Source organism: Halichoeres trimaculatus, unplaced genomic scaffold (genome assembly GCF_033239565.1).
Source record: "Halichoeres trimaculatus isolate MK-OKI-2021-1 unplaced genomic scaffold, fHalTri1.1 fHalTri1_scaffold_9, whole genome shotgun sequence".
Classification (NCBI taxonomy): Eukaryota; Metazoa; Chordata; class Actinopteri; order Labriformes; family Labridae; genus Halichoeres; species Halichoeres trimaculatus.
The window spans coordinates 27,776,290-27,789,747 of NW_027437188.1; the positions used below are offsets into that span (position 1 = coordinate 27,776,290).

The 13,458-nt window shown below is 42.8% G+C and overlaps 1 protein-coding gene across 3 annotated transcripts in view; it reads right to left on the reverse strand.

Moving 5' to 3' along the window:
- The window catches only part of stard13b (StAR related lipid transfer domain containing 13b), a 70,852-nt gene that overhangs the window by 12,951 nt on the left and 44,443 nt on the right, over nt 1–13,458 (reverse strand). Inside the window, exon 1 of one of the 3 annotated variants that reach the window (XM_074679018.1) lies at nt 12,320–12,573. The exons of the other annotated variants lie outside the window; for them this stretch is intronic. Coding sequence (XP_074535119.1) covers nt 12,320–12,482 — 163 coding nt within the window. The 5' untranslated portion in view covers nt 12,483–12,573. Of the gene's footprint in view, nt 1–12,319; nt 12,574–13,458 lie in introns of those variants that run through there. 3 annotated transcript variants of the gene reach the window in all.

Consider the following 13,458-nt stretch of genomic DNA (forward strand, 5'->3'; position numbering starts at 1 on the left):
TTTATCAACAGATGCGCTGTTGTTTGAAAAATGAAAAAAGCAACTTTGTAAACTCTATATTAAGCACTACTTAAAGCCCAGCACTCTGAGACATGTTCCTAATGTGAATCCTGGTTATGTCCAACCCGTGCTCATCTACCAACTCCAATCTCACCAAGCGGAGATGACGGAGTATATCTAAAATCAAAGCTTCTCAAGATCACTTAGAAAGTCCTGACAGGAACTTTAACTTGATTAAAGCAGGGCATAACTGACATAGGCGCATGGACGTTTAAATGGGTGAAAACTAATGGATGGTGGAACTAAAGCTTTGCTAGCTTTCGGCAAACTTGTCAAACCACTTTAACATTGCTTACCTGCAGGCTTTGAGATTTTATATTTAGCCGTTATAAATTAATTGAGCTCCATTTGCTAAGGTTGTTTTGACTGTCGACTAGTCTACTAGATGGAATCTAAATTTCCATTTAAACAAACTGGAAATAAGTCACATCAGAACACCTCTAATTCCTACAGTTTAAGGGTGCGGTCACTACCCCTATATGAACCAGCACATGGCCCGCCCACATCATCGTGAAGCGTCTGTTTACATGAAGCACAATCTCATCAGTCAGCACAATGAGACACAGAGAACTCTGCTGCAACTTTAGAGACTTTTAGACTTATGGTAAGTTGTTTTGGCCCGACATGACCCTCCAACACTCCTACTTTGTTCAAAATGATTGTCGAGAGATGCGCTTGCAGTGATCATATGTCATGGATCACACGCGCCGTCCGCATGCTTGTGTTCATGCATGAAGTAAACCGTGCCGAAGCCCACCTCTCCAAAGCGAACCAAAGCAAAGAAGTGAATCGTGCTCAAGCACGGCGCGTTTGCGGTCACAGTGGCCATTCGAAATGTGCTTTAGGGCTGAAGCGTGCTTAAGCACGGCACAGTTTGCCAGTGTGACCGCGTCCTAAGTCTCCTTCTCTGGCAAAGTAGAAGTCCTTTATCATCTGCGTCATAAGACTGTCATATTTTCCTTTTCTATCAATTTAGAACCCGATTTGTACATTGGCATTTGTGATGACAGTCCGTGATGTATCAGGAAAATCCATTTTTCTGTGTGTGTGGAATGAGCAGCACTTTAACTGACTGGGTGTGCTGTGGCACCACAATTACATAAGGACATCACAGCTCTCCATCATTTCCTGAATCATAAGTACAATTCCATGTGCGGCCCTCTTCTTCTACGCCTGTTTCTGTGACGTTTTGTCCATTTCCCCTTGTAAAACACAGCTCCGGAGCCGGGACTGCATACAAAGCCGTGAGCACAGACAGACTGACGCAGGCAGGCCACTTAAGCCACCTTAACAAACCTTATAACAATAAATACACTCAGCGTACATCAGAGCTTTAAAAGCACTCTAAAACAATCTGCTTGAATTTACTGTGCAGCCTTTACAAATGTGTGTCCTGTCCTCCCCCTTGCTGCTGAATGAATCAGCCAGACAAGCCAGCCTGATATATCCATCAAAAAACACACAGACTACTAACTGAGACGCTCTGTATCAAAAACACCTGGAGAAGGAGGGAGATAGTCGGCAATATGAGAGAAAAAAGTCAAAGTGGGCCGGCTGGGCTGGCTGAGAGGTGTCGTCACGCTGGGAGGCATGAAGCAGAGGCCTCTCTCCCCCTTTATGATGCTAATTGCATACAGACACCCACTCACCGTGAGCAGTCAGCCTTACTGTAAAAGTTAGACGAGACAGACAGCCAGGGGAAACACACTGCCCCCTCTGCAAGTCTGCTACAAAAACCACAACATCTGATGTCTCATGCCAGAAATAGCCTCACATTTCCTCCTGTCTCACAGCGTGGAATTGTTCACAGGGGAGCAAACAGGAAGAACAAAAAACTGATGAAGGAAAACAAGAGACGTACATGATGACCAAACATGATTGTAGACAGGATACAAGGAGCTCTGCTGAGGGTTTGTGAGGGTTCAGGTAATCAAAGGGGAATGTTGGAAATGCTAAAGGTGGATTAAAGCTGCCCCTGATGTCGTGGGAATAAAGGCAGCCCATTTTCAGGAGCAGGTTTTTAATTAACAAAGCTCTACATGTCCCTCAGACTCCAGCGTCCTCAGCACAATAGGACACAATCATCAGCGTAACAGGAGGTCCTATTCGCTAATATCACAACACTTCTCCAGTTTGCAGTATTCTGGTCATCAGATATAAACAGGTAAGGTGTTCAGACAAAGGACAGAAGCCAAATCAAAGAGATGGTCTGTCTGCAGAGGTGAGTAGGAACACAGCTCCTTTGTTGATGTGACTTATTTCCTGATGTAGTGATTGGCACATGAGCTGGCCCCGCTCCACAGTCCGAGTAATTACAGAGAGCGCCGCCGTTGAATCATTCACTGACTTCCAGCCCCCTTCATTTGACACACAGGGGACCTGTTATCCTGCACCCGACACGGGATGCAGGTTTTAAATGATTGGCTCCAGGCTGCGTTGCTAAGACAACAAAGTGAAATTTCCTCAAATACAAATGAGCCAGCAAATCCCGGGCCTGCATTTGCCCTGTGGTCCAGTGTGACCTGCGGAGAGCTGCATTCAGAGGACCGCAGGTCTCCAGTGACACGGCGGTTTGTAAAGCAGACAGCAAGGCCTCCTGTGGGACAGAGACTTTGGGACAAACACAGAGTGTACCGGCCAGCACAGGAAACGCCTGAGCCAAGGAGGTATTAGCATTCTGAACCTGTGGGTCAGGGTTTCACCAACACAAAAACATGCTTCCTACATTTGAAATCAGCTTTCAGAAATAACTATTGAAGTGATCAAAGAGAGAGCAGACACACATATTCTCACTTAGCCTGATTTGGGGGTATTTTTCAGGTAAAAGGCTGAGGTCCACCTTTACTTCACAGCACACACACAAACACTCACACACACACACACTCACAGCAAGAGCTTATTGATTCTGAGAGTAAATAACATGACTCTGTGAGCCGGAGAGCTGCTGTTGTTGACCGTTGCCAAAGCCTGCTGGGTCAAAAGTCATGTGAGCTGTGTTTTTCTCTAGAGGTTCTGTATTCAATTCAAACAAGAGCAGCACAGCTGTGGTAACACTCGCCTTCACCTCTGAAGGACACCCAGAGAGAGGAGGCTTTCATCTTCAGGGGCAACAACCCTCAACTCACTCACTTTTTCTTTCTTTCTTTCTTTCTTTCTTTCTTTCTTTCTTTCTTTCTTTCTTTCTTTCTTTCTGCCTTTCTCTTTCTTTCTTTCTGTCTTTCTTTTCCCCTGTCTCCCTCTTTCACTTTCTCCCCCTCTCTTTCTGTTTCTCTTTGTCTCTTTCTCAAGTGTGGAAAACCCGGAGGGAGGCTTTCCATGTAACTTCTGATAAAACAATAAAAGGTGATGATGGTAAAATGCCCAGACGATCATTCACAAGCTCTTCCTCCAATTCATTGTTGGTTACCAGTAATCTTGTTTTAATAATAAAAGCAAAGCTGGTAAATCTCTGTCAATCCTTTTTGAGAATCAGGAGGAATGAGTATGGGGTCACATGGTTAACTGATGTTGTACAAATTGTTAAACAATGGAAAACCCCTTCAAGTGTTTCCAAAAACAGATCATTTATGGGTTAAAAGTCACCAAAGGCATTCAGGGAGATAAGGAGGAAGATGAATAAACCCATAACAAAGGATTAAGGGGTTACTTTGGATCAAAACTATAGCTCTATGGATCTGAAATAAAAGGCTCTGATCAAAGCTCCAGCGCTCAAACTGTCAGGTCTGCACTTTATCCAACTCAGAGCAGCGCTTCACATTCGCTCAGTTTTGAGAAAATGTTCTAACAACCACACGTTGACTCCTCACAGTCATTTAGCAAACTGAGGGAGGTGCGGAGTGTGTTCCTGCTTCACAGACAGGTGCTCTTCTTCTTCTTCTTCTTCTCCTTGTTTGCTCAAACTGCTGGGTCCCTCTGCACGTGACTTCAATAGAAGCCTCCTCCGCTAGAAAAAGAACCTCTGACCTCAAACTGCAAGAAAGGAGGAGACATCTCAAAAGTTTCACCATCCTCAAGTACAGCCGCTTGACCACCAGCTTCTCAGAACTGTACACAAATCAATCAGCACAGCTTTTTGTGAAACACACGCTGCAGTCACTTCCAAAACGCACGCTAAACACTTCCAGACGCTGGACTGCAGCCACTTTCCCACGCACGTTCAAGTGTTTTGGCAAGGCCTTTATGAATGATTTGCTTTCTTTGGTGATAAAAAACACCAACTTTGGCTTATGGAGATTTCCTTTTTCATTTCATCGGAACATACCTCCCCAAAGGCCTGGACTATTGATCTTTGCAGAGTTATGATAGTGGTGATAGTCCAGATGAGGTTATTTGTAGAATATAAACAACACAGTGAGGGATGAATAACATAAACAACACATACGGGATGAGTAATGCAGGCTGGTCAGTGATAACACACATCAAGGGCTCATCTTTTATCATGAAACCTGAAAGCATTACTCTCCTAAATCAGACATCTTATCTTCATGTTTCTGATCCTTATTCCAACATATGCTTTATTAAAGAGAGCTCCTCAGACACAATAACACAAAGACGACTCTTCACAGGAAGCATAAAAGCAATAAGGTTGCATGATGTAACTGATAAAACCAGGTATTACACCTCTGGGTATCCATCGGTTTCTCTTTGCTTCTCTGTCCTCTCCCCTCTTTCTGAGTCAGAGTCTCCTTTGGGTCCACTCCTGCAGAGCTCCATGTGGTCATGCAGTAAACTTAAGTCCTACCACAAGTCCTCAGAGGTGTGTTTATGTGCTGTCTGATCTGAAGTCCATACATGTTGTGTTTTATGTAAAGAACAGCGGGCTGCATGCCTCACCATGTCATGCTGTTTTTCTCACTCCTAATTTACGGTTGTGTGGCTGTAATTCTTCCTTCCTTTTGATAGCCTATATAAACACTGTAATTTGGTTTTTCCAGGAGCACCGTATACCACATGACTGTAAAGTTCTGACAAAACACTCAGCCACATGACCCAGAACCCTGAGTCAAACATGGAAAAAGACGAACTGATGGAAAGTTATCGACACATGTTCCACAAGTCCTGGTAGAAACACTAAATCAAGAGTCTGGAGATAAAAGGACATTTGTGTTTCACAGATGCTAATAAAGAGGGGAAAAGTCTGTAAACTTCAAAAATGTGTCCCCACAGCTGTGTTAGGTACAGAAGAATCTCCTCTGAAGTCAAAACCATCAGGTCTACCAACTGCTCATTTGGACCACATCCCAGAGGGGACGACGCAGGGTTCAGAGGGTAGAGAGGGGGTCCAGTGTCAGAACAAGGGCCTCTACCTACCGTGAGAAAGGCCTCTACAATAAAGGCATGGAGCCATCCCTGGGGATGTTGGTCCTCATTAACGACATCAAAGTGAAGGGCCACCAGGAGCACACACTTCAAACACTTGCATGTGTCGCAGCTGACATGAGGATGCTGTCAATGTGTTTACCAGAAGTGACCTGTCAGAAGTAAGAATCAAAGAACCAACACGCTATCAGATAATTAATATAAAACACAGGGTTGTTTTTCATGCCTGGTCTTCGCTGTTCAGAGCCACCCCCTGGCTAAAAGGCCAATAAAAGGAAGAGGAAGCAGTTGAGTGTCTGAGGTCTGGATTCATGTCGCCTGTCACTTTTCAATGACAGTCACTACATATTTCTACCACAAGGGGGCAGCCAAGTGCTGAACCCTCATACACTCTTAGCTGAGGGTAGGAAACACTGCATATGAAAATATCCTACCCAGTCAAATTTTGTGCAACAACCACTGTGTCAAGAATAAATACAGTTATATAATTAATAAAAGTGTGTAAGTCATCTCCTGTCACATTTCAAAACTTGCTTTAAAGTTGTTGGGAAATGTAATTCCTGTGGATGATCACATTTGGAAGACACTTCTATATTTATCAAATTATCTGTACAACCATTCCTTTTTTAAATCCAAGGCTAGTTTTCTCTTCCTGACTCACAGAAGGGAAATATTTGGGTCAAAACATGTTAAGTGTGCTGTCAGCTGCATGGAGGTCAATGTGCCTTTTTCACTGAATGAGCAACTTCCTAATCTGAGGCATGTAAAAGTCCTGAGAACAGGAGGAACTTTCCATCATGGCTCAGTTAATATGTGACTTTGTGTTCTTGTCACAGTGCAGCAGAGGCATTTCTGAAATCTGCTCTCAGTGAATGATTAACTCTGCACATGTGGCAGCTGTCAGCCTAACAGAACACTGATACAAGGTTTACACCATAAGGACACGAGATCAGCCTGCCACCTGCAGGCCAAAAGCAGGAAGAGCTTTATCAGAGTGACCTTTATTTCTCAACGGTTGGCCAGATTGACGGTTTGCCCTCATCTGTTCAGAGATTCTTGAATCATTCACTCATACAGCCGGAAATAACTGCTGCAAACCAACTGTTGGTATGTTTGAGCACTGACAGTGTCTGGTGAGAATCACTGCTGTAGACAAACCACACCAAGTCACCGCCAGTTACGTTGAGATCATTCAGAGAAAAAGAATATAAAGTTTAATAATTCAACTCTGTTTTTTTCTGTGCGAGCAAATCAAATAACTTTCTTGGCCTTACCTGCTCAGAAAGTCAGGTTTAGAAAAAAAAGGCACAATAATCAAAACAACTTTATTAAATTTAAAAATATATCACTGGAATTAGGCATCCTTTAAACCAGTTACTCATATGTCTCAGTAGGTCTGGTGAACAACTAATACCATAATGCTATCATGCTCTACTACATGGATGTAAACAAGCACAGATGATAGACAGCATGTCATGTGTGGCACGGTGTGCTAGTAATTTCATCTGGTGGATGGAGAGACTGTATGTAGGCTGAGTCTGGTTTAAAAGGGTGAATAACCACTCACTCAGAGCAATATGTAACCAGCACTGACATGTGAACATTAACCTGCAAGGAGGGCAGACGGCTGGTGGTGCTAGCTCTGCAAACTCATGCCACACATAACAAATAAACACTGCTTTACCAGAGTGGCTGTGATCTTACGTTGAACTATGCTGAATAAAGCTGCAACCCAGTTAATTGTTTTGTAAGTGATTTTCAACCTTTGGATTATTGGTGAGAATTTTTTTTTAATAAAATCTCTTTTAAAACAGCCAAGAAATGAGGAAAAGTTTGAATGATGACATTAAGGAAGAATAGGCTGATCCCACCCCACAGACTCACTTCACTTCATTTTCATTTATTATTTTCGATTTTTCGGTGATACTTTTTCTTCACTGAATCAAGTCAAACTTCTTAGTAATGAAGCCCTCTTTTAAATAAATGTTACTCCTTATTTTAAAGAATTAAGCTGTGTGCTACATTTCTATGACATTGATGTTTGTAATTAATGACAAAATAAATTAAAAGACATAAAAAAAACAAGTCAATTGTAATTTTGGAGAATCCTTCTTTCATATACTGAGTTTTTCTTTAAACGTTGAAAGGGCATTTCAAAACATTATACATTAATCTTTTTTTTTATTTCAAGAGAAAAATAGGCTTGAATTTGCTACATGGAAAAACGGCATCAGGTTTTTGAGATGTTCCTATGACCACTTACTCTCATAAAATTTAGTATTTAATCAAAATTATTTCACAACCAATGTGTACTTCAAACTTAATAAAAAACCGTTGTATCAATGAGTTTACAACTAGGGATGGGTACCTTTCACTTTTGAAACGATACGGTACCGGTGCCCGGTACCTGGCAATCAGCACCGGTACTCAACAGTACCAATTTTCAATACTTTTTTGTGTTTATGTGGTTAAAAATTTCGATTTGTTTAATAATAAAATATAAAAATGTTTTCATTTAACATATTTATTCTTCAATATATAACCTTGCAATGCTGTGTTCATGTCCAGTATAGAAAATCGCCTTCTCTTCCACTCCTTCACAGTCACAAGGATGTGTTCAGGTACCTGAACATGGTACCATTTGGTTTTACTTGAATCGGTACCCGGTACCTTTGACAGAATTCGGTCGGTACCTGTAAAAGAACCTAATTCGGTACCCATTCCTATTTACAACACCTGTTTTTGTCAACTGTTACTAGAAAACTAAGTTTTTTGGGAAAGTATCTCCACATGATGTCCTCAAAAAGTGCTTCATCTAGTAAATGCACCACTCTGTCTGCTTATCTATTTTTGTAGTTTTAAAGTTAATCAAAATTACCATGTAGCAAAGACATGGGTCACAGCAATGTAACACAATCCCAAAACACATCGACATCCTGTTCCTGAAAAGTATAATATATTAAAATCCTCACATAAAAGAGCACAAATCACCACAACAAGCCACAGATTTGATGAGTTCAAGTGTGATGACGGTGGTGTTAGAAGAATACAACCTGCTAATCACATTGTCAGATTGCTTTCCGCTACTTGTCAGGGTTATTTGCTGCCCTCTGAAGGCAGCAAACAAAATCAGCATAACAATCACCTCCAGAACAGAGACCCTCATGAATTAAAGATCCACCAGCTCCGTGTGTACTTAGTAAACAATGCAGAAGGCTACATCTCCACTTATCATCAAACCTCCGTCTGAATGAAGGAGCAGTTATGTTTGTTTCACACACACACGATCTAATGTGCCACATGTTGGAGCAGACTGTGGATGAATAATTCACAGCCTGAGGAGAGGAGTCTTGAGTGCAGAGGACAGAGTCTGACCAGATTCCTCACCTTGAAGAGCCTTTTTTACCCTCACAAAGACAGAACAATACGAACCCTTCTCAGTGCGGGTTTCTGACAATTATCCTTTTACAAGAAGAGAAGGAAGAGAGGAAGAGGGGCAGAGCTCGTCCTCTTAACAAGCTTGAGTGTTCCTGTCCTCTCTACACTCAGCATTTACAATCCACCAGTGTGTGAGCATTTACTTACCACTGGGAAGGTTTTCTCTGTGGACAAAGTGTGTTTAGACTTTAGAAAACTGGAAACTTTGTCTTTGAATTTCAGGTCTGACAAAAAATGCATCCATGGAACAAAATCCACCCCATGCCAGCTTACGACAAATGTGTCTAATGGTACGTTAACCTAAAAGACACCAGCCCATCAGCCATGACAGCTGGATAAAAGCCCAACTTTGTCGCAGCAGGACACGGACAGATTCACCACACACCACACGCACAGCTGCTATGCAGTAACTTGTGTCAATTGACAAGAGATGCACAACTTCCTCCACCATGGCAGAATGAACTAATGGTCTTCACAGGGCACAGACCGGAGCCCGCTGGCTGCACCGAGGTCAAAAAGCCAAGCGGAGAGGCCGTCGAGAGGTCAGAGCGGACAGAGCTTCTTCTCTAAAACACGGCATCTCCCTGATGAGAGGAACCAAACTACCAGAGTCAGCGAGCAAGACTTTAGTCACGGTTGGGCATTCAGCTGCTCAGGGTTGGGGCCTGGTGGAGGCCTTGAAAGAGGATGGTTTTAGGGTTTTATCTTTGTTGGTTTTCAAAGGAGTCCAGCTTGGAAAACGGAAAACCATACATTGGGGCATTCCGATTGGATGATTTGCATGTCCCAGTTTTGCTCATATTTACCTCAAATCAGCTTCCTCTCATGATCAAAATGCACTTTGATACATCAAAATGATTTCCCAATCACCACAATTGCATACTAAATAGAAAAGAACTGATCACAGCCAAGATTTGCAAAGCAAAAAGGAAAGATGGGAACAAAGATTTCTGCATCATCTGAGCATACACCCAATTTAAAGGACTTTCTATTCTAAATAAAAATGTTCTAAGTCAAACATTTTTTACTACTTTTCCTCCATAAAAGTTGGTTTAACTGGTTAAAAATCCAGTTATATCTGATCAGTATGATATAAAGGTGTAGAGTAAGGGTATATCAAATGTATGAGAAGAATGAGCAGATGCAGATATTTTGAAAAATCTGGACTCCAGATGTGCCAAACAGCTCAGAGCAGAGAGCAGACGGCCACGGCGACCTAGCAGCCCATCCAGACGAAGTGGAATACTCCTCCAAAATGTGAGGAATATCTGAAGGAAAGGAGACACATTCCTCCACAATGAAAACAGGCCCTTTCCCCTGCACAACAATCCCACTGTGCAGCTCTCACACGCCTGTTTCTTTCCATCCGACATCACACAGCTGTGCATTGACATCCATCATCTCTCTGAGCCGAGGAGATACACTGGACAGAATTTAGGACACTAGAACTTGTATTTTGACAGTGGCTTATCACAGACTGAATGAGACTGAATGAGACTCCACTGCTGGCTTTGAAATGCCATCAGATCGGAAACATGACTAAGACCCCGCAGGCTTCCCTGGAATTTGGGGTGAAACAATACTGAGTAACTGGGCCCATCACCATGGCCCCCTCTCACTTTCAACCTGCTATGTCAACATGAGGGCCAGCTGGAATGCAGCGGCCACTGTGTGACACATGGAGATCAATCCTCCGGCTTTCTCAGCATGTCCTCCACCTAGTCCCTCAAAAAGTTCCCTCTCTTCATCAACAGGTACAAATAAAGCGTGAGAAATGAAAGAAACATGAGTCATAGAGAGCGTTAGTGCTGCTTTCCGGAGGGAAATGCAGAAAAGCTGTGAGAAAACTGCTTAATTGGAACGTTTAAGGCAAGCCAGATTAAAAACTACAATTACCAGAATTAGACATAATCATGCACTTAAGAAAGCTGATCAAGCAGACAGGGAACACATTAAATCTCATGCTTTTTGAACCTCTCTTTTAAGGAATTAGACATAGAAGAAATAACTGATCTCAGACAAGTTCAAAGAAATGCTACTGAAGAGTTATGATTTTGATACTTTCGCTGAATAAATGGGCTATTACAGCTAAATTGCAAAGAAGTTTAACCAATCAGACACTTTTCTTCAACTAAGGAGAAATAAAACCTCTTTTTAGGAACTTTGAAAGCAGCATAAAAACCCTCAAAAATACCAAACAGTGGAAGGAAGAGTAGCTCTCTGGATGCAGTGAATATGAAAGGTGGTATACTTGGTGAAAACAACAAAACAGACAGTAAACATGCAAAGGAAAAGCTGTAAAACAACATCTAACCTAAGTACAAGATTTCTAAACCCACTTCAAACATGAACATATTTTGGGACCTTGTCACAGTTGACCTAAATTGTTGGTTTACTGTCAAAGCAGACATCTGTAATCTGAAAAACACATGCCAGGTTACATGACTGCACACGCCAGAAAATATCAGATCATAAAGATTTTCTCCCCCTGAAAACAAGCACACAAACACACACACACACACACACACACACACACACACACACACACACACACACAAATCCAGGGAACTTTGAAAACAGTGCACTCTGTGTATCCCTCATAGCGTCACCATCACAACATGCCTCGTGTCGCCTCGGTACGCTGTGGTCATATGGGGAAATGTTCCCGCACAAAGAGGCTGCATTATCCAACTCATGCTCACATTACTGTGACCAGGAGCAAACTATGCTGAAGAAGTTTTTTTACGGATGAAGCGTCTTCTGTCACAAAATGCTGCCGCTCTTTGATCCAGCATGCTCACACCTGCAGGAGCAGCGAGGGGGTTGTCTTTGTCCTCACTATTGTTATTCCACCCTGCCCCCCCTTCTCAGGAATGACCTTAAATCTGCAGGTAAAAGCAAAAGCAGGAGGCTTCAGAAGACGAATGAGGGTCAGGCCATGTTGTGATGATAAAACACCACACAGTGTTCCACAAACACACTGAGGGCTTGTAAAACTGTCAAACCGGACATTCATTGATATCTCTTGTTTACTCTGAGGGCTTGTCTAATGTTACATAACAAATCCTTCAGCTTATCACCTTGCAATGTTCGTTAGAGTGAGTCAATACTAATTATTTACCAGCACTGCTCCCTGGACTGCATGATTGGCTAAGGGGTCAAGTGTGTGTTCATCTGCACTGCAAACACAATCACACACTTTATAACTTTCCCTGAGGTCATTTTAAATGGAGTTATCTGGGATATGAGTAGACAAAGACACTTCAATGATACAAATGTGTCATTTCACTAAGACCATCAGCTGATCCCAAACAATGTTCTTCTTTATTTCCCACCAGGTCACCCTGCATTAGCATCCTCATACTCATGTGTCATATCTGAGTCATTGCGTATTTGCTTGCTTAGCTGTAACACAGCATTCCTGGAAGTTACATAGAACCGAAAATAGACTTAAAATCTCCTAAAAAAATACATCAAAAACCTGAACTGTCACGTCTCCTACCTCCAGCGATCCTCTTGAGTAGCTGCTGCCTGGCAATGATTCTCCCCAGTCTGTACCCAGAGCGTCTGCGGTGATGGTCCATCCTCAGGTAGATATCCTGAGTCTCTGGGGTCATACTCCCAAGACACTCGCTACCCTCGGACTGTGGGAGTTCTCGAAACATAACTACTGCTCTGTTCCCCCAAAACAAGCCCCTGACTCCTGGTTAATACACTCAAACTTCCACTCAGTGTCCCAGCTACAGAAAACTTCACATCCAGGCGCAAAAAGCCTAAAGGGAGCTGAGAGGGACGGCCGAGCAGAGCTGAGGGGGAGGAGTGCCAACACTTCAGTCTGACTCTCTGGGTCATGTGACCACTGAAAGGCCAATAAGAATGCAGCAAAGGGAGTACTGCCCACCTTGCTGGGCTGAATCCAGTGTCTGTGTGAACGCTTGTCAACTTCCCCCTACTCTGGAGGGAAATATAAATACCATTGGAATGCCGATGAAGTGAGTAGAGGGAGCAGAGGGGTGTGGGAGGGCTTACAAAAATAGAGGGTTTGGAGCCGCCCTGCACAAGAACAACTCCTCTGCTGTTGCTGCTCACACAGGTGCCAAGTTTACTGGGCGAGAGTGAGTCTGTGCTGTTTTAGGGAGGAAGGAGAAAGAGAGGGAGAAGTTGTTTTCCTGCTTGGAGGATGCTAATTTCTGCTCTCCCACCCCCACGCGCATATAACCCCCAGCTCCAGCCACAGGAAGGCCTCTCAGCAGGTCTCCTCCAAGTGTCGGCTCCTCAGGGGACACAGAGATTTTAGCTTGAATACATAAGAGTGACCTAGATCCCCTTTGGTCAACAGCAGGAGAAAAGATGGGATTCAGGCGTATCATCAGGTCAGCTCTGGTGGTCTGGTAAGACAGGAACTGATGCCAAAGCTTTGAACAATTTAGATGCAAAACTGAAACTTTTCCCCCATTTGTAACAAGATGTTAACAAGCTGTCAAAAAAACTAAAAAAAAAACAAAACAGAAAGACAGACAGTCACTGCAGCAATATTTGACAAATAGTCATTGAATACTTTTTTTTCTTATTTAAAGGGTCTGCTTAAGGAAATTTTAACAGAATTAGCTTTTATATTTCAAAAAAGTGATGTGTCATTAA